Genomic DNA, 25,069 nt, shown 5'->3' with positions numbered 1-25,069 from the left:
TCAGTTTGTCTGTGTAATCTGGGAGGGGTTAGAAAAATGGGCATAAAGGGGAGACTCAGTTCACTCACAAGGCTTTTTAGTGCCATATTTACTAAGCGGTAGCACCTGTGTTGAGTTTGCAACTCTAATTATCACGGGAATAGAAGACAAACGAAATCAAAGCTAAAAAAAAAACATGAAACTGACCCCGTTGTCCTCGTTCTTCTATTGATGTTCAGTTTACCTTTCATTCCTCCTTTTATGTGTTGGAAAGAACAGGTGCAAACTTCCCACAGGCACTGCAAACGCTTGATAAACCTGGCCCATAGCTAGGCATCAGGTGGTGTTAGTGTTTTCAGCCCATAGAAGTGAGTAAAAATCTAAATCTGTGTCTTAATTACTCTGCTCCATCCTCTGGCCAACAGCTGCCTGGTGTCTCAGGCCTACCAGGCCAGGGGAAGAGGATGGGCCACAGGGGAGTGGACGCGTCCGGAGAGACCACCTACAAGAAGGTAGGCAGCATCTCCCCTGATTCAATTAGTCAATCAATTACATAGTAATAACATATAGTATCTGCGCCTTGAAATGACAACCTCCCACAAGAGCAAGCAAGCCAAGACACTGGCACAAGAAAACTCACCTGGTAATGGTCCTGTATGCATAATTAGGCTACAGCTGTGAGCAAGCAAAGCAGGGAAGAGAACCGTGAAAGCCTGCACGCTGTATGTTTACATTTACGTCATTTAACAGACACTCTTATCCAAAGTGTGACTTAGAGAACAATTAGGGTTAAGTGCCTTGCTCAAGGGCACGTGTCACCTAGTCGACTCAGGGATTTGAACCAGCAACATTTTGGCATCTGACCCAACGCTCTTAACCACTAGGCTACCTGCTGCCTGTTCCACTTATACTAATGTGAGAAGAGATAAAGACAAGGCAGAGCAGACACAGTGTGTCTCACTGAAAACCAACCTGATGGAGATCTACTGAGACCTGATTGAGCTTGTCTGTCTGTCTGTCTGTCTGTCTGTCTGTCTGTCTGTCTGTCTGTCTGTCTGTCTGTCTGTCTGTCTGTCTGTCTGTCTGTCTGTCTGTCTGTCTGTCTGTCTGTCTGTCTGTCTGTCTGTCTGTCTGTCTGTCTGTCTGTCTGTCTGTCTGTCTGTCTGTCTGTCTGTCTGTCTGTCTGTCTGTCTGTCTGTCTGTCTGTCTGTCTGTCTGTCTGTCTGTCTGTCTGTCTGTCTGTCTGTCTGTCTGTCTGTCTGTCTGTCTGTCTGTCTGTCTGTCTGTCTGTCTGTCTGTCTGTCTGTCTGTCTGTCTGTCTGTCTGTCTGTCTGTCTGTCTGTCTGTCTGTCTGTCTGTCTGTCTGTCTGTCTGTCTGTCTGTCTGTCTGTCTGTCTGTCTGTCTGTCTGTCTGTCTGTCTGTCTGTCTGTCTGTCTGTCTGTCTGTCTGTCTGTCTGTCTGTCTGTCTGTCTGTCTGTCTGTCTGTCTGTCTGTCTGTCTGTCTGTCTGTCTGTCTGTCTGTCTGTCTGTCTGTCTGTCTGTCTGTCTGTCTGTCTGTCTGTCTGTCTGTCTGTCTGTCTGTCTGTCTGTCTGTCTGTCTGTCTGTCTGTCTGTCTGTCTGTCTGTCTGTCTGTCTGTCTGTCTGTCTGTCTGTCTGTCTGTCTGTCTGTCTGTCTGTCTGTCTGTCTGTCTGTCTGTCTGTCTGTCTGTCTGTCTGTCTGTCTGTCTGTCTGTCTGTCTGTCTGTCTGTCTGTCTGTCTGTCTGTCTGTCTGTCTGTCTGTCTGTCTGTCTGTCTGTCTGTCTGTCTGTCTCACTAGATTATGTGTATTCTGGTGTGCATGGTTGAGCGAGTCAATGTTTTGGCTCTTCATTGTGGAGTACAGTCCCCTCTGAGAGCTGAACTAATGGAGCTAGTAAATCAGAAGATTTCTCAATTCATATAAATGAGCTGCAGTCCACCAAGCTCAGAGTAGTTTTATCTCCACTAACCCCTACTGTCTGTCTCCTCTCCCCCAGACCACGTCGTCTGCCCTGAAAGGTGCCATCCAGCTGGGCATCGGCTACACAGTGGGCAACCTGAGCTCCAAGCCTGAGAGAGACGTCCTCATGCAGGACTTCTATGTGGTGGAGAGTGTCTTCTTTCCCAGGTAACTAAATCAGATCAAAGTTTATTGGTCGCGTACACAGTTCTGCAGATGTTATCGCCAGTGCGGTGAAATGCTTATGTTTCTAGCTCCAACAGTGCAGTAATATTTAGCAATACAATAACAATACACACATAATCCAAAAGTAAAAACACATAACAAGAAATTAAGACATAATATGAATGAGCAATGTCAGAGTCCGGAATATAAATATATATGTATGTGAATGGTGTATATTGACTGTATGGACAGTATATTCATAGAAAAGATATGTACTGCAGTAGTTAATTGCTAACCACACCATCAGGGCAGTACATAACTTTGTGAAATCATTAGAACGAGACAGTCACGTCATCCAGGCCTCAGAACGATCACATCCCTGATCCTGGACATGTTATTTTGATAGAAAGCAATATATATTCATATATTTACACTAGAATAGTTCCTTAGTTCATACATAGTTGTCCCGTATCTAAAGGCCTTTCTCCCCTTCTCCCCCACCCAGTGAAGGCAGCAACCTGACTCCTGCCCACCACTTCCCAGACTTCCGTTTTAAGACGTACGCTCCCGTGGCCTTCCGCTACTTCAGGGAGCTCTTTGGGATCAGGCCCGATGACTACCTGGTAAGAATAGGGAAATCTAACATTTTTAAACCATGACAACAGACATGAAAACATTGCATGACGTTAACATATTAGATGACCGGGAGGGAGGGACAGGGAGGGTTGGAGAGAATGAGAGACAGGGAGGGTTGGAGAGAATGAGAGACAGGGAGGGTTGGAGAGACAGGGAGGATTGGAGAGAATGAGGAGATTTTGGGAGAGGGAGAGATGAGCAAAGAAATACTATGTGGATGAATAGGGATATTAGGCAGGAAGTAGAACAGAATAGGGAGGGTGAGAGGAGAAACGGTATGCAGAGAGGAGGAGGGCCACAGAAGGGTTGGGTTGAGGAGAGGGGGAAGGTATAAGAAGGATGGGTAGAGATGGTTAGGCCAGACAAGGTCTGGTGGAGAGGTTAGGTCAAGGAGGAGACAGGGTGAGTCACCGCTCCTCCCTGAGTGGGCAGCAGTCTAGAAGCTCCACAGCACACACATACAGTGCATTCGGAATGTATCCAGACGCCTTTACTTTTTCCACATTTTGTTAGGTTGCAACCTTATTATAAAATGTATGAAATAGTTTTTTATCCTCATAAATCTACACACAATATCCCATAATGACGAAGCAAGAACTGTTTTTTAGAAATGTTTGCTAATTTATTTATTTTTAAATTAAACTGAAATATCACTTTTACATAAGTATTCAGACCCTTTACTCAGTACTTTGTTGAAGTACCTTTGGCAGCAATTACAGCCTCGAGTCTTCTTGGGTATCATGCTACAAGCTTGGCACACCTGTATTTTGGGAGTTTCTCCCATTCTTCTCTGCAGATCCTCTCAAGGTTTGTCAGGTTGGATGGGGAGCGTTGCTGCACAGCTATTTCCAGGTCTCTCCAGATATGTTAGATCAGGTTCAAGTCCAAGCTCTGGCTGGGCCACTCAAGGACATTCAGAGATTTGTCCCGAAGCCACTCCTGTGTTGTCTTGGCTGTGTGCTTAGGGTTGTTGTCCTGTTGGAAGGTGAACCTTCACCCCAGTCTGAGGTCCTGAGCGCTCTGGAGCAGGTTTTCATCAAGGATCTCTCTGTACTTTTCTCCGTTCATCTTTGCCTCAATCCTGACTCGTCTCCCAGTCCAAACATCCCCATAGCATGATGCTGCCTCCATCATGCTTCACCGTAGGGATGGTGCCAGGTTTCCTCCAGACATGATGCTAGACATTCAGGCCATAGAGTTCAACCTTGGTTTCATCAGACCAGAGAATTTTGCTATTCATGGTCTGAGAGTCTTTAGGTGCCTTTTACTGAAGAGTGGCTTCCTTCTAGCCACTACATAAAAGCCTAATTGGTGGAGTGCTGCAGAGATGGTTGTCCTTCTGGAAAGTTCTCCCATCTCCACAGAGGAACTCTAGAGCTCTGTCAAAGTGACCATCGGGTTCTTGGTCACCTCCCTGACCAAGGCCCGTCTCCCCTGATTGCTCAGTTTGACCGGGCGGCGAGCTCAAGGAAGAGTCTTGATGGTTCCAAACTTCTTCAATTTAAGAATGATAGAGGCCTTTGTGTTCTTAGGGAACTTTGATGCTGCAGAAATGTTTTGCTACCCTTCCCCAGATCTGGGGCTCCCGAGTGGCGCAGCTGTCTAAGGCACTGCATCTCCGTGCAAGAGGCGTCACTGCAGTCCCTGGTTTGAATCCAGGTTGTATCACATCCGGCCGTGATTAGAAGTCCCATAGGGCGGCGCACAATTGGCCCAGCGTCATCCGGATTTGGCCGGGGTTGGCCGTCATTGTAAATAAGAATTTGTTCTTAACAGACTTGCCTAGTTAAATTAAATAAATAAATCAAAGCAGTGCCTTGACACAATCCTGTCTCAGTGCTCTACAGACAATTCCTTTTGATCTCTTGACTTGGTTTTTGCTCTGACATGCACTGTCAACTGTGGAACCTTGTATAGGCAGGTGTGTGCCTTTCCAAATCATGTCCAATCAATTTACCACAGTTGGACTCCAATCAAGTTGTAGAAACATCTCAAGGATGATCTATGGAAACAGGATACACCTGAGCTCAATTTCGAGTCTCATAGCAAAGGGTCTGAATACTTATACTTACTTATGTAAATAAGGTATTTCTGGGGTTTTTTTTTTATATACATTTACAAAAATGTCTAAAAACCTGTTTTCACTTTGTCATTAAGGACGATTGTGTGTAGATTGCTGAGGAAATCGTTTTCTTTAATCCATTTCAGAATAAGGCTGTAACGTAACAAAATGTGGAAGATGTCAAGGGGTCTGACTACTTTCTGACTGCACTGTACCTCTGATTATTGTGTGTGTGTGTGTGTGTGTGTGTGTGTGTGCGCGCGCCGTGTCTCTGTGTATGTATACTTGTCGGAGTAGGATACATACATGTCCTTGTGTGTGTTTCGATATGCCATAATAATGCAGTCAAAGTGTGTGTGTGACAGGCACAGCGTCACCCCTCATGGCCCTTGTCACGTTGTTTCAGTCTTGCCTGACTGGCTGTGTGTGTGTTCGTCTGTGAACAAGCCCCTCCTGCCTTCTAGACGATATGATTATACAACTGCCTGTGTTTTTAGGATGCTGTCATGCTCCTGTGTGTATTAGGTGTCTGTCTCCCTCTGAGGGTCTGCATTTATTGTGTGTGTGTGTGTGTGTGTGTGTGTGTGTGTGTGTGTGTGTGTGTGTGTGTGTGTGTGTGTGTGTGTGCAGTGTTCCTGCCTCAGTGATTAATCACAGTGCCTGGAGCTCAAAGCTCTCTGCACTCAGGGTCTTGCTCTCCCTTCCTTCCTGCCTCAACGTCTCTCTCTCTTTCTCTTCACTCTTTCTCCCTTCCTCCATTCTCATCTTTCTCTGTTTATTTCTTTCTCTCTTTCCCCTCTCCCCTCTTTTCTTTCTCTCTTTCCCCTCTCCCCTCTTTTCTTTCTCTCTTTCCCCTCTCCCCTCTTTTCTTTCTCTCTTTCCCCTCTCCCCTCTTTTCTTTCTCTCTTTCCCCTCTCCCCTCTTTTCTTTCTCTCATGTTCACTCTCCTTCCTTTCTCTTGTGCTCTCTCTCTCCCTGCTCTTATCTTCCCCTCCTCTTGTCATCCCCTATTCCCCATACTGTCTGATTGGGATACGCCTGCAAGAAGGGTTGATTCATCAGGCTGTGCATTTCAGAGGGTGATGGATTGTGGTGAAACAATTAAAAGCTTAATATCTAACCCCCAAAAGTTATTTGTTTTCAATCTGACAATTTATAATTTCAGTTGGTTAAAAGCACTGAAAAAATACAATCTGTCACGGTGTGGTGTGTGTGTGTGGCTCTCTATCCCACAGCCTGCTGCCCATTCCCTCCCTCTCAGTCCAGGCCTGCTGTCATCAGTGAGCAGCACAGCAGGCTCTGTAGCACCCTGACTGGGAGTGTGATCTCCCCCACCAGACAGGCAGGCACCCCGGCACGCCTGGAGAGAGACTGGGAAGAGAATCAGGAGAGACAGGAGGGGCAGGGAGGGTTGGAGAGAATGAGGAGATTTTGGGAGAGGGAGAGATGAGCAAAGAAATACTATGTGGATGAATAGGGATATTAGGCAGGAAGAAGAACAGAATAGGGAGGGTGAGAGGAGAAACGGTATGCAGAGAGGAGGAGGGCCACAGAAGGGTTGGGTTGAGGAGAGGGGGAAGGTATAAGAAGGATGGGTAGAGATGGTTAGGCCAGACGAGGTCTGGTGGAGAGGTTAGGTCAAGGAGGAGACAGGGTGAGTCACCGCTCCTCCCTGAGTGGGCAGCAGTCTAGAAGCTCCACAGCACACACATACCTCCGATTAGTGTGTGTGCACGTGTGATGTGTGTCTCTGTGTATGTATACTTGTCGGAGTGCATGTTTGTACTTGTGTGTGTTTCAATATGCAAAAATAATGCAGTCAAAGTGTATGTGTCTGTGTGTCTGCAGTACTCCCTGTGTAACGAGCCCCTGATTGAGTTGTCCAACCCCGGGGCCAGTGGCTCTGTGTTCTACCTGACCAAGGACGATGAGTTCATCATCAAGACCGTTATGCACAAGGAGGCCGAGTTTCTACAGAAGCTGCTGCCTGGCTACTACATGGTGAGATATGACCCCACACACTCACAATACACACACACACACACACTGCATCATTCCACTCACTCACATACTATTCACAAGAGGCAATATTTTCTGATGAATCGCACATCTCGTCGGTCCTTGTCACGTATTGGCTACTGCAGCAGATGACCACACGGGTTCCACTCCTATCAGCTAAAAACAAGAAGTGGCTCCACTGGACAATTGAGGAGTGGAAAAACATTTCCTGATTAATCCCTGTTCCTGTTGCGTCATGCTGATGGCAGAGTCAGGATTTGGCATAAACAGCATGGGTCCATGGCACCATTTTTTTTTTTCACCTTTATTTAACTAGGCAAGTCAGTTAAGAACAAATTCTTATTTTCAATGACGGCCTAGGAACAGTGGTTTAACTGCCTGTTCAGGGACAGATTTGTACCTTGTCAGCTCAGGGGTTTGAACTTGCAACCTTCCGGTTACTAGTCCAACGCTCTAATCACTAGGCTACCCTGCCTGGTGTCAACAGTACAGACTGGTGGTGTAATGGTGTTGGGAATGTTTTCCTGGCACACGTTAAGTCCCTTGATACCAATTGAGCAAAGTTCAGGCTGTTCTGGAGGCAAAGCAGGTCCGACCAGGTACTAGTGTATGTCCATGTTTCTATTTTAGATTTCTATTTTCCGTGGGGATAAGCTTGTGTATATTCATGTACTAACAGGCATGGAAACCGAGCAGGAATTTACCCATGTTTTGAAGGGAAATGCCCTCAAGCATTAGTATATGACAACAGGAAGACATTTACACTGACCTTTTCCACCATTTTGGCTCCAGACCATTGCAGTTACACTATTCCAATGGGTGTTAGGTGTGCGTGCTAATGAGCCATGAGGGATTGTGAGCCATGCGGGTTCACTGTGGCCTGAGGCCATAGCAGACTGAGACTAAGACTGAGACAGTGGGGACAGGCAGGCAGGCAGGCAGGCAGGCACACACACAGAGAGGCAGTAGAATAGCTCTACACGTCTGCTGACAGGACTGGGTTGGGCTGGGGGCCTGATGTAAAACATGGTGATGTAACAAACGTCAGTGCCACCCCTCACACTTGTTTTCCACTCTCTCATGGCATCATTCTACATGCCTGTTTTCCCCCCATACTTTTGTAATTAGCAATGCCAAGCTCCATTCTCTGTCATGCTTTCACTTGCTCTTACTCTCTCTCACCCTCTCACATCTCTTACTCTCTCTCTCCCTCTCACATCTCTTACTCTCTCTCTCCCTCTCACATCTCTTACTCTCTCTCACCCTCTCACATCTCTTACTCTCTCTCTCACCTCTCTCTCTCTCTCCCTCTCATCTCTTACTCTCTCTCACCCTCTCACATCTCTTACTCTCTCTCTCCCTCTCACATCTCTTACTCTCTCTCTCCCTCTCACATCTCTTACTCTCTCTCTCCCTCTCACATCTCTTACTCTCTCTCTCCCTCTCACATCTCTTACTCTCTCTCACCCTCTCACATCTCTTACTCTCTCTCTCCCTCTCACATCTCTTACTCTCTCTCTCCCTCTCACATCTCTTACTCTCTCTCTCCCTCTCACATCTCTTACTCTCTCTCCCCTCTCACATCTCTTACTCTCTCTCACCCTCTCACATCTCTTACTCTCTCTCTCCCTCTCACATCTCTCTCTCACCCTCTCATCTCTTACTCTCTCTCACCCTCTCACATCTCTTACTCTCTCTCTCCCTCTCACATCTCTTACTCTCTCTCCCTCTCACCCTCTCATATCTCTTACTCTCTCTCTCCCTCTCATCTCTTACTCTCTTCTCCTCTCACATCTCTCTCTCCCTCTCACATCTCTTACTCTCTCTCCCTCTCACATCCCAGTCTCTTTTATTGCATCTTTAAAATGACCTTATTTGTATTTTTATTTTTTTTACTCTCTCTCTCCCACATCTCACATCTCTTACTCTCTCTCCCTCTCACATCTCTTACTCTCTCTCTCCCTCTCACATCTCTTACTGTCTCTCATCCCTCTCATCATCTCTCTTCACTCTCTCTCTCCCTCTCACATCTCTTACTCTCTCTCTCCCTCTCACATCTCTTACTCTCTCTCTTTCCTCTCCTCTCACATCTCTTACTCTCTCTCTCCCTCTCATCTCTTACTCTTTCTCTCTCCCTCTCTCATCTCTTATCTCTTTCTTTTTCTCTCCCTCTCATCTCTTATCTCTCTCACACTCTCTCTCTCTTACTCTCTCTCACATCTCTTCCCTCACTCTCTCTCTCTCTCCCTCTCGCATCTCTTTCTCTCTCCCTCTCACATCTCTTACTCTCTCTCACCCTCTCATCTCTTATCTCTTCATCTCCTCTCTCTCCCCCTCTCACATCTCTTTTTTCTCTCACTCTTGCATCTCTTTCTTTTTATCTCCCTCTCACATCTCTTTCTTTTTCTCCCTCTCACATCTCTCTCTCCTCCCTCTCACATCTCTTACTGTCTTTTTCTCTCCCTCTCACATCTCTTACTCTCTCTCTTTCCTCTCCCTCACATCTCTTACTCTCTCTCACCCTCTCACATCTCTTACTCTCTCTCTCTCTCTCACATCCCAGTACACCACTCTTTTATTGCATGCTTTAAAATGACCTTATTTGTATTTTTATTTTTTTTTCACATCTCTTTCATTTTTTTTTTCTCTCCCTCTCACATCTCTTTCTTTTTCGCTCCCTCTCGCAATGTGGAATTTGGAATCTCTTACTCTCTCTCTCCCTCTCACATCTCTTACTCTCTCTCTCCCTCTCACATCTCTTACTCTCTCTCTCCCTCTCACATCTCTTACTCTCTCTCTCCCTCTCACATCTCTTACTCTCTCTCTCCCTCTCACATCTCTTACTCTCTCTCCCTCTCACATCTCTTACTCTCTCTCCCTCTCACATCTCTTACTCTCTCTCTCCCTCTCACATCTCTTACTCTCTCTCTCCCTCTCACATCTCTTACTCTCTCTCTCCCTCTCACATCTCTTACTGTCTCTCACCCTCTCACATCTCTTACTCTCTCTCACCCTCTCACATCTCTTACTCTCTCTCTCCCTCTCACATCCCAGTACACCACTCTTTTATTGCATGCTTTAAAATGACCTTATTTGTATTTTTATTTTTTTTACATTTTTTGGGAATGTGGAATTTGGAATCTCTTACTCTCTCTCTCCCTCTCATCTCTTTTCCTTTCTTCTCACTCTCTCTCTCATCTCCTTTTTCTTCTCTCTCTACTCTTTCTCTCCCTCTCACATCTCTTACTCTTTCTCTCCCTCTCTCCCTCTCACATCTCTTTCTTTTTCTCTCCCTCTCACTCTCTTTCTCTCCCCTCTCTCTCCCTCTCCCTCTCACATCTCTTACTCTCTCTCTCCCTCTCACATCTCTTTCTTTTTCTCTCCTCTCACATCTCTTCTCACTCTCTTTCTCACCCTCTCTCATCTCTTCCCTCTCACATCTCTCTCTCCTCTCCCTCATCTCTTTCTTTTTCTCTCCCTCTCACTCTCTCTCACCCTCTCACATCTCTTACTTTTTCTCTCTCATCTCTTACTCTCTTTCTCCTCTCATCTCCTACTCTCTCTCACCCTCTCACATCTCTTACTCTCTCTCCCTCATCTCTCTTTCTTTTTCTCTCTCTCACATCCTCTCTCTCCCTCTCACATCTCTTACTCTCTCTCCATCTCTTTCTTTTTCTCTCCCTCTCACTCTCTCTCTCCCCCCTCTCACATCTCTTACTCTCTCTCCCTCTCTCCCTCTCACATCTCTTACTCTCTCTCTCCCTCTCTCTCCCTCTCACATCTCTTACTCTCTCTCTCCCTCTCACATCTCTTTCTTTTTCTCTCCTCTCACATCTCTTACTCTCTCTCACCCTCTCTCATCTCTTACTCTCTCTCCCTCATCTCCTACTCTCTCTCACCCTCTCACATCTCTTACTCTCTCTCATCTCTTACTCTCTCTCCCTCATCTCCTACTCTCTCTCACCCTCTCACATCTCTCACCCTCTCTCATCTCTTACTCTCTCTCCCTCATCTCCTACTCTCTCTCACCCTCTCACATCTCTTTCTTTTTCTCTCCCTCTCACATCTCTTACTCTCTCTCATCTCTTTCTCTCTCCCTCATCTCCTACTCTCTCACATCTCTTTCTTTTTCTCTCCCTCATCTCCTACTCTCTCTCTCCCTCTCGCATCTCTTTCTTTTTCTCTCCTCTTACATCTCTTACTCTCTCTCTCCCTCTCACATCTCTCTCTCCCTCTCTCCCTCTCACATCTTACTCTCTCTCTCCCTCTCTCTCCCTCTCACATCTCTTACTCTCTCTCTCCCTCTCACATCTCTTTCTTTTTCTCTCTCCTCTCTCATCTCTCTTACTCTCTCTCTCTCTCTCAACATCTCTCTCTCTCCTCTCTCTCTCCCTCTCACATCTTTTCTCTCTCTCCCTCTCTCTCCCACTCTCACATCTCTTACTCTCTCTCTCCCTCTCACATCTCTTTCTTTTTCTCTCCTCTCACTTCTCTTACTCTCTCTCTCCCTCTCTCATCTCTTACTCTCTCTCCCTCCCTCTCATCTCTTTCTTTTTCTCTCTCTCACATCTCTCACACTCTCTCTCCCTCTCACATCTCTCTTTCTCACATCTCTTTCTTTTTCTCTCCCTCTCACATCTCTTACTCTCTCTCATCTCTTACTCTCTCTCCCTCATCTCCTACTCTCTCACATCTCTTTCTTTTTCTCTCCCTCATCTCCTACTCTCTCTCTCCCTCTCGCATCTCTTTCTTTTTCTCTCCCTCTCACATCTCTTACTCTCTCTCACACTCTCTCATCTCTTACTCTCTCTCATCTCTTACTCTCTCTCTCCCTCATCTCCTACTCTCTCTCTCCCTCTCGCATCTCTTTCTTTTTCTCTCCCTCTCACATCTCTTACTCTCTCTCACACTCTCTCATCTCTTACTCTCTCTCATCTCCTACTCTCTCTCACCCTCTCACATCTCCTTCTTTTTCTCTCACTCTTGCATCTCTTTCTTTTTCTCTCCCTCTCGCATCTCTTTCTTTTTCTCTCCCTCTCGCATCTCTTTCTTTTTCTCTCCCTCTCACATCTCTCACACTCTCTCTCCCTCTCACATCTCTTTCTTTTTCTCTCCCTCTCACATCTCTTATTCTCTCTCTTCCTCTCACATCTCTTTCTTTTTCTCTCCCCTCTCACATCTCATCTCTTTCTTTTTCTCTCCCCTCCATCTCTTTTTTCACATCTCTCTCTCATCTCTTTCTCTCACATCTCTTTCTTTTTCTCTCCCTCCTCTTTCTTTTCACATCTCTTACTCTCTCTCTCACATCTTTTACTCTCTCTCTCCCCTCTCACATCTCTTTCTTTTTCGCTCCCTCTTGCATCTCTTTCTTTTTCTCTCCCTCCCATCTCATCTCTCACATCTCTTTCGATTTCTCTCCCTCTCACATCTCTTACTCTCTCTCCCTCTCACCTCTCTTACTCTCTCTCTCACATCTCTTTCTTTTTCTCTCCCTCTCACATCTCTCTCTCCCTCTCACATCTCTCTCTCACTCTTTTCTCCCTCTCACATCTCTCTCTCTCCCTCTCACATCTCTCACTCTCTCTCTCCCTCTCACATCTCTTTCTTTTTCTCTCCCTCTCACATCTTTCTTTTTCTCTCACCCTCTCATCTCTTTCTTTTTCTCACCCTCTCATCTCTTTCTTTTTCTCTCCCTCTCACATCTCTTACTCTCCCTCTCACATCTCTTTCTTTTTCTCTCCCTCTCACATCTCTTTCTTTTTCTCTCCCTCTCGCATCTCTTTCTTTTTCTCTCCCTCTCACATCTCTTTCTTTTCCTCTCACATCTCTCACTCTCTCTCTCCCTCTCACATCTCTTTCTCTCCCTCTCATCATCTCTCTCTCTCTCTCTCCCTCTCACATCTCTTTCTTTTCCCTCTCTCCTTTCTCGCTCTCCCTCTCATCTCTTTCTTTTTCTCTCTCCCTCTCATCATCTCTCTCTCCCCTCTCACTCTCTCTCTCTCCTCTCACATCTCTTTCTCTCTCCCTCTCACATCTCTCTCTTACTCTCTCCCTCTCACATCTCTCTTTTTCTCTCCCTCTCACATCTCTTTCTTTTTCACATCTCTTTCTCCCTCTCACATCTTTCTTTTTCTCTCCTCTCACATCCTCTCTCTCCTCTCATCTCTTTTTTTTCTCCCTCCTCTCATCTCTTTCTTTTTCTCTCCCATCTCTCTCTCTTTCTTTTTCTCTCCCTCATCTCTTACTTTCTCTCCCTCTCACTTCTCTTCTTCTTTCTTTTCTCCCTCCATCTCTCTCTCCCTCTTCTCTTTCTTTTTCTCTCCCTCTCACATCTCTTTCTTTTCTCTTTCCCTCTCGCATCTCTTTCTTTTTCTCTCCCTCTCACATCTCTTTCTTACTCTCTCCTCTCTCTCTCATTTTCTCCTCTCTCTCTTTCTCCTCTCACATCTCTTTCTTTTCTCACCCTCTCACATCTCTTTCTTTTTCTCTCTTTTTCTCTCCCTCTCACATCTCTTTTCTTTTTCTCTCCCTCTCACATCTCTTTTCTTTTTCTCTCCCTCTCACATCTCTTCTCTTTCTTTTTCTCTCCCTCTCACATCTCTTTCTCTTTCTCTCCCTCTCACATCTCTTTCTTTTTCTCTCCCTCTCGCATCTCTTTCTTTTTCTCTCCCTCTCACATCTCTTTCTTTTTCTCTCACTCTCTCTCTCCCTCTCACATCTCTTTCTTTTTCTCTCCCTCTCACATCTCTTACTCTCTCTCTCACATCTCTTTCGTTTTCTCTCCCTCTCACATCTCTTACTCTCTCTCCCTCTCACATCTCTTACTCTCTCTCTCACATCTCTTTCTTTTTCTCTCCCTCTCACATCTCTCTCTCCCTCTCACATCTCTTTCTTTTTCTCTCCCTCTCACATCTCTCTCTCTCCCTCTCACATCTCTTTCTTTTTCTCTCCCTCACATCTCTTTTCTCTCCCTCTCGCATCTCTTTCTTTTTCTCTTTCTTTTTCTCTCCCTCTCGCATCTCTTTCTTTTTCTCTCCCTCTCACATCTCTTTCTTACTCTCTCTCTCCCTCATCTCCTACTCTCTCTCTCCCTCTCACATCTCTTTCTTTTTCTCTCCCTCTCACATCTCTTTCTTTTTCTCTCCCTCTCACATCTCTTTCTTTTTCTCTCCCTCTCACATCTCTTTCTTTTTCTCTCCCTCTCACATCTCTTTCTTTTTCTCTCCCTCTCACATCTCTTTCTTTTTCTCTCCCTCTCGCATCTCTTTCTTTTTCTCTCCCTCTCTTTTTCTTTCTCTCCCTCTCACATCTCTTTCTCTCTCTCTCACATCTCTCTCTCTCCCTCTCACATCTCTTTTCTCTCCCTCTCACATCTCTTACTCTCTCTCTTTCATCTCTTTCACATTTCTCTCCCTCTCATCTCTTTCTTTTTCTCTCTCTCCATCTCTCATCTCTTTCTTTTTCTCTCCCTCTCACATCTCTTATCTCTTTCTCTCTCCCTCATCTCTTTTCTTTTTCTCTCCCTCTCACATCTTTCTTTTTCTCACATCTCTTACTCTTTCTTTCTCCCCTCTCACATCTCTTACATCTCTTATCTCTTTACTCTCTCTCATCTCTTTCTCTCTCCCTCTCACATCTCTTTCTCTCCCTCTCACATCTCTTTCTTTTTCCTCCCTCACATCTCTCTCTTTTTCTCTCCATCTCATCTCTTTTTCTCTCCCTCACATCTCTCCCTCTCACATCTCTTTCTTTTTCTCTCCCTCTCTCTTATCTCTCTCTCCCTCTCACATCTCTTTCTTTTTCTCCCTCTCACATCTCTTTCTTTTTCTCTCCCTCTCACATCTCTTTCTTTTTCTCTCTCTTTCCTCTCTCTCACATCTCATCTCTTTCTTTTTCTCTCCCTCTCACATCTCTTTCTTTTTCTCTCTCTCACTCTCACATCTCACATCTCTCCTCTCCCTCTCTCTCTCTCTCATCTCTTTTTTTCTCTTTTTTTTCTCTCCCTCTCATCTCTTACTCTCTCTCACCCTCTCACATCTCTTTCTTTTTCTCTCCCTCTCACATCTCTTACTCTCTCTCACCGTCTCATATCTCTTTCTTTTTCTCTCCCTCTCACATCTCTTTCTCACCCTCACATCTTTCTCTCCCTCTCTATTAGAGGTCGACCGATTATGATTTTTACCCGCCGATACCGATTATTGGGGGCTAAGAGAGCCCGATACCGATTAATCGGACGATTTTTATATATATATTTGTAATAATGACAATTACAACAATACTGAATGAACACTTATTTTAACTTAATATAATACATCAATAAATCAATTTAGTCTCAAATAAATAATGAAACATGTTCAATTTGGTTTAAATAATGCAAAAACAAAATGTTGGAGAAGAAAGCAAACGTGCAATATGTTCCATGTAAAAAAGCTAACGTTTAAGTTCCTTGCTCAGAACATATGAAAGCTGGTGGTTTCTTTTAACATGAGTCTTCAATATTCCCAGGTAAGAAGTTTTAGGTTGTAGTTACTATAGGACTATTTCTCTCTATACCATTTGTATTTCATATACCTTTGACTTTTGGATGTTCTAATAGGTACTTTAGTATTGTGAGCCTAATCTCAGGAGTTGATAGGCTTGAAGTCGTAAACAGCGCAATGCTTGAAGCACAGCGAAGAGCTGCTGGCAAATACACGAAAGTGCTGTTTGATTGAATGCTTACGAGCCTGCTGCTGCCTACCACCGCTCAGTCAGACTGCTCTATCAAATTATAGACTTAATTATAATATAATAACACACAGAAATACGAACCTTAGGTCATTAATATGGTCAAATCCGGAAACTATAATTCCGAAAACAACGTTTATTATTTCAGTGGAATATGGAACCGTTCCGTATTATCTAACGGGTGGCATCCATAAGTCTAAATATTCCTGTTACTTTGCACAACCTTCAATGTTATGTCATAATTACGTAAAATTCTGGCAAATTAATTACGGTCTTTGTTATGAAGAAATGGTCTTCACACAGTCTTCACACTGCTGCATATACCCTGACTCTGTTGGACAGAACGCAAGAGAAGTGACACAATTTCCCTAGTTAAAAGAAATTCATGTTAGCAGGCAACATTAACTAAATATGCAGGTTTAAAAAGATATACTTGTGTATTGATTTTAAGAAAGGCATTGATGTTTATGGTTAGGTACACATTGGTGCAACGACAGTGCTTTTTGCGCGAATGTGCTTGTTAAATCACCCGTTTGGCGGAGTAGGCTGTGATTCAATGATAAATTAACAGGCACCGCATCGATTATTTGCAATGCAGGACAAGCTAGATAAACCAATAATATCATCATCCATGTGTAGTTAACTAGTGATTATGTTAATATGATTGTTTTTTATAAGATACGTTTAATGCTAGCTAGCACCTTACCTTGGCTCCTTGCTGCACTCGCATAACAGGTAGTCAGCCTGCCACGCAGTCTCCTTGTGGAGTGCAATGTAATCAGCCATAATCAGTGTCCAAAAATGCCGATTACTGATTATTATGAAATCGGCCCTAATTAAATCGGCCATTCCTATTAATCGGTCGACCTCTACTCTCTATCCCCCTCTTTTATCCCCTGCTTTCTCTCTCATGTGTCTCTCTCTTGTTGACTTGTCAGCGCTGTTCCCTCCACTCAGGGACAGAGGGGGCATGTGATGCTGGATGATGGGAATTCACTCCCTCTGTTTCTTTCCGTTTCTCGCTCTCTTGGTCTCATGCCCCCAGTCTGTCTCTCTTGTGAAGATCACTGGCTGTGGCCTAAAAGCCTGAAGGCCTTATTGCTTGCTGTTGGAGCCCTGTGACCCCTCCGGCCCCCTCCTTCCTCTGTCTCTCTCTCTCTGTCTCTTCCCGTCTCTCTCCCTCCTCTCTCTCTCTGTGTGTCTGCCAGGAGTTGCACTCTTTGAGTGGATAAGAAGCTGGCTCCTGGTAATTACTTCAATGGGATTCTGTCATTACTTTTAATGTTTAAGGAACTTGTGTTGCTTGGCTAACCTCACTTATTTGGGTTGACTACTTAAATATTTAAAGCAGAGTGATGATAAGGAGATAGTTTTACGAAATTGTGAATTAGGTTAGTTTAAACGTCTCGTACTTTGCGTTACTGCTTTTGGTATTTTTTGGCTACTCTTGTGTTGTGAATATTTTGCAGGGGTGAGGTTGGTTTGGTCTTGAGGAATCATGTGGTACTGTGACGGGGCTGGCCTTACTCAATCACCTAAATGGATACTTTGGGATTTTGGCAATGAGGATACCATTTTTATGTTTCTGCGTGCAGTATGAAGTTGCTAACTAGCGTCAGCGCAATGACTGAAAGTATCTGCTAGGTAGCATGCTAGTAGATACCCATAGACTTCCAGTCATTACATCCTTGAAACTAGACACAGAGACATAACTCCCAAGTGGCGCAGAGGTCAAAGGCACTGCATCTCAGTGCTAGAGGCGTCACTACAAATCCTGGTTTAATCCCTGGCTGTATCACAACCGGCTGTGATTGGGAGTCCCATAGGGCGTCGCGCAATTGGCCCAGCGTTGTTAGGGTTCGGCCGGGGTAGACCGTCATTGTAAAATAAGATTTTGTTCTTAATTTGGGATAGGGGGCAGCATTTTCACTTTTGGATGAATAGCGTGCCCAGAGTGAACTGCCTCCTACTCAGTCCCAGATGCTAATGTATGAATATTATTGGTAGTATTGGATAGAAAACACTCTGAAGTCTCTAAAACTGTTTGATTGATGTCTGTGAGTATAACAGAACTCATATGGCAGGCAAAAACCTGAGAAAAAAATCCAAACAGGACGTGGGAAATCTGAGGTTTGTGGTTTTTGAACTCGCCCCTATCAAATACACAGTGGGATATGGGTTATTTTGCACTTCCTGGGGCTTCCACAGGCTGCTCATGTGAAGGGGGGCCTGATGGGAGCTGTTTGACTAAGGGTCTGCCACAGTCTCGTTCTCAGTCACGCGCTTTCACTTGAGAGGTAGCTCTCGTTCCATTGCTTTTCTACAGACAATGGAATTATGTGGTTGGAACATTATTGAACTTTTATGATAAAAACATCCTAAAGATTGATTCTATACTTAGTTTGACAAGTTTCTTCGACCTGTAATATAACGTTTTGTACGTTTCGTCCGAATGGACCAGATCGCGCTTTTGGATTTGTTTACCAAACGCCCTAACAAAAGAAGCTATTTGGACATAAATGATGGACATTATCGAACAAAACAAGCATTTATTGTGGAACTGCGATTCCTGGGAGTCCGTTCTGATGAAGATCATCAAAGGTAAGTGAATATTTATAATGCTATTTATGAATAATGTTGACTACCCAACATGGCGGATATTTATCTGGCTGGTTTGGGCTCTGAGCGCCGTTCTCAGATTATGCTTTTTCTGACAGTTTTTAAAAAATCTGACACAGCGGTTGCATTAAGGAGAAGTGTATCTAAAGTTCCATGTATAATAGTTGTATTTTCATCAACATTTATTATGAGTGTTTCTGTGAATTCATGTGGCTCTCTACAAAATCACTGCATGTTTTGGAACTACTGAACTAACACGCCAATGTAAAATAAGATTTTTGGATATAAATATGAACTTTACCGAACAAAACATACATATATTGTGTAACATGAAGGTCTATGAGTGTCATCTGATGAAGATCATCAAATGTTAGTGATTAATTTTATCTCTATTTGTGCTTTTTTGACTCCTCTCTTTGGCTGGAAAAATGAGTTAGTGGTGACCTAACTTAATCGTTTGTGGAGCTTTCGCTGTAAAGAATTTTTTTTTTTTTTTTTTTAAATCAGACAATGTGGCTGGATTAACGAGAATTGTATCTTTAAAATGGTGCCCAATACTTGTATGTTTGAGAAATTTGATTTATGAGATTTCTGTTGATTTGTATTTGGCGCCCTGCAATTTCATTGGCTGTTGGCGAGGGGTTCCGCGAGCGGAACGGGGTAAATAAAGGTTAAATAACATTTGTATCCATGAGTTAATCGGACTCTAGGGAAGTAGATAAAGGGCCTCATTGCCAAAATCCTGAAATATCCATTTAAAAAGGCTTAAAAACAAAGACTGAGATAAAAACTGTTCAAAATGATTGTATTTATTGCCTTTCCAGATCAAGTTAAAACCATTAAAAAAACTGTGGCTCACATACCTCACAAACATTGCAGGCACATCTATTTTAAAGAGCAGGTTACCTAATTACCAGGGTTAATGTAACGTTCAATGAGTGAATAGGTGTGGAGTCAGGCGCAGAGAGCAAAAGGATGTGGGAAAAACACGCTTTAATGTCCAGAATAAATCACAGGAACAAAATAGAAAAACAATAATATGAAAAAATAAAGGACAGCGAGAAACCCGAAATGCAAACACAAATCACTCGAACACATACAGACAACAAGCCCGCACAAACAGAAGCAGGCTGAACGAACTTAAATAACCCCAACCTAACAACCAAACAAGAAACAGGTGAAACCAATTAGACAAAACCAAACGAACACAGAACAAAGGATCGGTGGCAGCTAGTAGACCGGCGACGACGACCGCCGAGCGCCACCCGAACAAGAAGGGGAGTCACCTTCGGTAATATTCGTGACAGTTCAAATGAAAGGTACCAAATCATGGACTGTTTTCTTCAAAACTATCCTGTGCTCTTGGTAATGTTGGTCTTTTTCTTACTGCATCTCTCTTTTCATCCCTCTCTCCAGAACCTCAACCAGAACCCTCGTACCCTGCTCCCCAAGTTCTTCGGCCTGTACTGCATCCAGTCTGGCGGTAAGAACATCCGCATGGTGGTCATGAACAATGTTCTACCGCGCGCCGTCCGCATGCACCTCAAGTTCGACCTGAAGGGCTCCACCTATAAACGCTGTGCCTCCAAGAAGGAGAGACAGAAGGCCAAGCCCACCTTCAAAGACCTGGACTTCATGCAGGACCTGCAGGATGGCCTGATGCTGGACCAGGATATGTACAGCGCTCTGGTCAAGACACTGCAGAGAGACTGTCTGGTGAGGAAAACAAACCAGGTTTAGGACCCATTGCTATCAGGGTTTAAATTACACATTGACATACTTTTTAACTTAGCATCTACAGTTGAGGGCACTAAAAAGTTACTTGCTGCAGCAAGGTTTATTATTAATATTGTCAATTCCTTTGACGTCGAGCAGCAAGTTATTAATTAAATACATTTCTGAAATATGCCCCTGACTGTGCAGTTACATCCCCTGTGAAGCAAATGTTTTATACTACGCTGCAGTACAGGTTAACTTTTTAATACCCCCATTTGTAATAGAAAAGATCATTGAGAAGGATCCCATTGACGTGTGGACCAATCATAGGGCTCATAGGCCTGGCACAGTCCTACAACTGAAACCTATATATCTGTGTCTATTTCCAGGTGCTGGAGAGCTTTAAGATCATGGACTACAGCTTGCTGCTGGGGGTCCATAACATCGACCAGGCAGAGCGGGAGCAGCAGATGGAGGGGGAAGAGAAGGATGAGAAGAGGCCCGTGGCCCAGAAGGCCCTCTACTCCACCGCCATGGAGTCCATCCAGGGAGGGGCCGCCTGCGGAGAGTCTATCGACACTGATGACACGTGAGTGACTGACCTGTGACCGGCTGGGGTGTTTGAGTGTTGCTAGCTGTCTCCTTGTAGCTCTCTCTACCCTCTCTGTTTGTCAGTGCCACGCTTTGTGTCTGACTATCTCTTCATGTTTGTCTGTAGGATGGGCGGCATCCCAGCAGTCAACGGGAAAGGAGAGCGTCTACTCCTCTACATTGGAATCATCGACATCCTGCAATCCTACAGGTATTCACAAATATCATACAGAATTGTGTTCATTAGGTCACATTGTAGCAAAATGTTTTGGAACGGAAACTAAAACAAACGTTTCTTATTGGACAAGTTCGGGTAGTCCCTATCTGTAGCAGTATATTTTTTTAATCTTTGGTGCATAATAAATGTGACCCAGGTAACTATATTATAACTCATTCAGTCACTATCTGTCTTGTAGAATCAGCCTGCCAGCATCATAAGATGATCAAATATTCAGCCTCCATCAGCGTATAAAGCAACAGCCTGTAGCGTGGCTGGTTGACGCTGTTTATATTTGTCTCTGTGACCTTAACCCCCTAAGGTCAATGTCTGCGCCCCCCTGAAAATCTAATTAGCATAATACAAACATTGAAAAATCAAAAACATTTATGGAAGTATATATGGAGACTATTTAGTGACAAAAATAAGAGGTTCAATACATGTCTCAGATAAAGGACAGACACTTCAGAACACATTTCCTTTAGATGTTTTTTGGGGGGGACTATCTGTTGTTCCATGTAGTGAATGTGTTATTCAATGCATTTCTACGGGTTAATAGCAGTAAGGCCAAATAAACATTTTCATCAAATAATTTTTGTATATATTTTTTTGATACTTCAAAGGGTCTAAACATTCAAAATCAAATAGCAAAATGATCCTTGGTATGACCTTCTTAAAACAATTCCATATAGCTTAGTAGTACCCCCACCCCTACTTCGACTTAGACAGGGCTTAGACTCTAACGGGTTAATCGATTTTTAATACCAAACGTTTGAAGTGTTGTTTCTCTTTCCGGCTCCAGGTTAATAAAGAAACTGGAGCACACGTGGAAGGCTTTGGTTCACGATGGGGTGAGTTTAACCTTCATAATGAGCCTTCTTTATTTGTATTTGTATTTGTATTTCCTAGTACAGTCAGTCTGGGCTATGTAATCATATCTGAGCTCTTTATGAACACGGTCATTAACAATATACAGTGCCTTCGGGAACGTATTCACACCCCTTGACCTTTTTCACCTTTTGTTACGTTGCAGCCTTATTCTAAAATGGATTAAATAGTTTTTTCCCCCTCATCAATCTACACATAATACCTCATAATGACAAAGCATAAACAGGTTTTTAGAAATGTTTGTGAATTTATTAAAAATTAAAAACTGATATTACATTCATAAGTATATGGGGCGGCAGGGTAGCCTAGTGGTTAGTGTTGAACTAGTAACCGGAAGATTGCAAGTTCAAATCCCCGAGCTGACAAGGTACAAATCTGTCGTTCTGCCCCTGAACAGGCAGTTAACCCACTGTTCCTAGGCCGTCATTGAAAATAAGAATTTGTTCTTAACTGACTTGCCTAGTTAAATAAAGATAAAATAAAAATAAAAGTATTCAGACAATTTACTCAGTACTTTGTTGAAGCACTTTTTGCAGCGATTAAAGCATAGAGTCTTCTTGGGTATGACGCTACAAGCTTGGCACACCTTTTTTGGGGTAGTTTCTCCCATTCTTCTCTGCAGATTCTGTCAAGCTTTGTCAGGTTGGATGGGGAGCGTTGCTGGATGGGGATCATCAGAGACTTGTCCCGAGTCCACTCCTGTGTTGTCTTGGCTGTGTGCTTAGGGTTATTGTCCTGCTTGAAGGTGAACCTTCACCCCCAGTCTGAGTGCTCTGGAGCAGGTTTTCATCAAGGATCTCTCTGTACTTTGCTCCGTTCATCTTTGCCTTGATCCTGACTGGTCTTCCAGTCCATGCAGCTGAAAAACATACCCACAGCATGATGCTGCCACCACCATGCTTCACCATAGTGATGGTGCCAGGTTTCCTCCAGACGTATCGCTTGGCATTCATGCCGAAGAGTTCAATCTTGGTTTCATATTTGGCAAACTCAAAGCGGGCCTTTTACTGAGGAGTGGCTTCTGTCTGATTGGTGGAGTGCTGCAGAGATGGCTGTCCTTCTGGGAGGTTCTCCCATCTCCACAGAGGAACTCTAGAACTCTGTCAGAGTGACCATAGAGTTCCTTGTCACCTGCCCGACCAAGGCCCTTCTCCACCGATTGCTCAGTTTGGCCGTACGACCAGCTCTAGGAAGAGTCTTGGTGGTTCCAAACGTCTTCCATTTAAGAATGATGGCGGCCACTGTGTTATTGGGGACCTTCAATGCTGAAGACATTTTTTGTTTCCCTTCCCCAGATCTGCGTCTCAACACAATTCTGTCTGAGTTCTACGGACAATTTCTTCGACCTCATGGCTTGGTTTTTGCTCTGGCATGCTCTGTCAACTGTGGGAACTTATATAGACAGCTGTGTGCCTTTCGAAGTCATGTCCAATCAATTGATTTTACCACAGGTGGACTCAAATCAAGTTGTAGAAACTTCTCAAGGATGATCAATGGAAACAGGATGCACCTGAGCTCCTAGTCCTCTTTGACAGACAGCTTTACTCCAGCTCCTCACAGACAGACAGGTGTGCAGACTATTGGAGATTTGACCTGTTGTGCGGTTTTAATGATTGAACAGCAAGCCGCCGTCTGTTTCATCCCCCTCTCTCTGTCTGGGTTCTGAGTACTCTATACTCTGACCTTGAGGTTACTGCCATTCTTTCCCCTCATGCATTTATTGATGAAGTCACAGCTATACAGACAGGTTGCTACTGTGCAGAAGCAGAGTTGTGTGTGTGGGGGGGTGTGGGTGTGTGTGTGTGGGTGCGTGTGGGTGGGTGGGTGTGTGACCTCCTTAGTGAATCTGTACAGTACACGTGTACTCAGGGACACAATAAGAGCCTCTTCTCCTCGTCATCCCCCTCTCCATCACTAACATATCCTCTGACCTCAAGCACCTCAGCCTCCCCATTACTCTCAGACATCAGCTTCATGCTGCTCATAATATACAGTGTTTTCAGAAAGTATTCATACCCCTTGACTTATTCCCCCCAAAATGTGTTTTTCCTCACCAATCTACACACAATACCCCGTAATGACAAAGTGAAAACATGTTTGTAGAAATATTTGCAAATGTATTGACAATCAAATATGGAAATATCGAATTTACAGACAGTTGAAGTCAGAGGTTTACATACACCTTATCCAAATACATTTAAACTCAGTTTTTCACAATTCCTGGCATTTAATCCAAGTAAAAATTATCTGACTTAGGTCAGTAAGGATAACTTCTTTATATTAAGAATGTGAAATGTCAGAATAATAGTAGAGAGAATTATTTATTTCAGCTTTTATTTCTTTCATCACATTCCCAGTGGGTCAGAAGTTTACATACATTCAATTAGTATTTGGTAGCATTGCCTTTAAATTGTTTAACTTGGGGTCAAATGTTTCGGGTAGACTTCCACAAGCTTCCCACAATAAGTTGGGTGAATTTTGGCCCAATCCTCCTGACAGAGCTGGTGTAACTGAGTCATGTTTGTAGGCCTCCTTGCTCGCACACACGTTTTCAGTTCTGCCCACAAATTTTCTATGGGATTGAGGTCAGGGCTTTGTGATGGCCACTCCAATACCTTGACTTTGTTGTCCTTAAACCATTTTGCCACAACTTTGTAAGTATGTTTGGGGTCATTGTCCATTTGGAAGACCTATTTGTGACCAAGCCTTGAGATGTCTTGAGATGTTGTTTCAATATATCCACATATTTTCCATCCTCATGATGCCATCTATTTTGTGAAGTGCACCAGTCCCTCCTGCAGCAAAGAACCCCCACAAAATGATGCTGCCACCCCCGTGCTTCACGGTTGGGATGGTATTCTTTGGCTTGCAAGCCTCCCCCTTTTTCCTCCAAACATAACGATGGTCATTATTGCCAAACTGTTCTATTTTTGTTTCATCAGACCAAAGAACATTTCTCCAAAAGGTATGATTTTTGTCCCCATGTGCATTTGCAAACTGTAGTCTGGCTTTTTTTATGGCGGTTTTGGAGCAGTGGCTTCTTCCTTGCTGAGTGGCCTATCAAGTTATGTCGATATAGGACTTGTTTTACTGTGGATATTGATACTTTTGTACCTGTTTCCTCCAGCATCTTCACAAGGTCCTTTGCTGTTGTTCTGGGATTAATTTGCACTTTTCTCACCATAGCTCGTTCATCTCTAGGAGACCGAACGCGTCTCCTTCCTGAGCGCTATGACCACTGCGTGGTCCCATGGTGTTTATACTTCCATACTATTACTTGTACAGATGAACGTGGGACCTTTAGGCGTTTGGAAATTGCTCCCAAGGATGAACCAGACTTGTGGGGGTCTATAATTTCTTTTCTGAGGTCTTGCCTGATTTCTTTTGGTTTTCCTATGATGTCAAATAAAGAGGCACTGAGTTTTAAGGTAGGCCTTGAAATACATCCACAGGTACACCTCCAATTGAC

At 44.0% G+C, this 25,069-nt stretch overlaps 1 protein-coding gene across 4 annotated transcripts in view; it reads left to right on the top strand.

Annotated features, from left to right (window-relative positions):
• The window catches only part of LOC112252223 (phosphatidylinositol 4-phosphate 5-kinase type-1 gamma), a 95,047-nt gene that overhangs the window by 46,018 nt on the left and 23,960 nt on the right, over nucleotides 1-25,069 (top strand). For all 4 annotated transcript variants that reach the window (XM_042323058.1, XM_024423269.2, XM_024423270.2 and 1 more), the window contains exons 3-10: nucleotides 405-491; nucleotides 1,998-2,128; nucleotides 2,631-2,748; nucleotides 6,672-6,824; nucleotides 19,605-19,904; nucleotides 20,294-20,493; nucleotides 20,623-20,706; nucleotides 21,515-21,563. In XM_042323058.1, the coding sequence (XP_042178992.1) occupies nucleotides 405-491; nucleotides 1,998-2,128; nucleotides 2,631-2,748; nucleotides 6,672-6,824; nucleotides 19,605-19,904; nucleotides 20,294-20,493; nucleotides 20,623-20,706; nucleotides 21,515-21,563 (1,122 nt within the window). The remainder of the gene's footprint in view (nucleotides 1-404; nucleotides 492-1,997; nucleotides 2,129-2,630; nucleotides 2,749-6,671; nucleotides 6,825-19,604; nucleotides 19,905-20,293; nucleotides 20,494-20,622; nucleotides 20,707-21,514; nucleotides 21,564-25,069) is intronic.

This window comes from Oncorhynchus tshawytscha, linkage group LG06, assembly GCF_018296145.1.
Source record: "Oncorhynchus tshawytscha isolate Ot180627B linkage group LG06, Otsh_v2.0, whole genome shotgun sequence".
In the NCBI taxonomy this organism is placed as follows: Eukaryota; Metazoa; Chordata; class Actinopteri; order Salmoniformes; family Salmonidae; genus Oncorhynchus; species Oncorhynchus tshawytscha.
The sequence above is the reverse complement of the archived record's forward strand: the minus strand, read 5'-3'. Positions and strand labels throughout refer to the sequence as shown.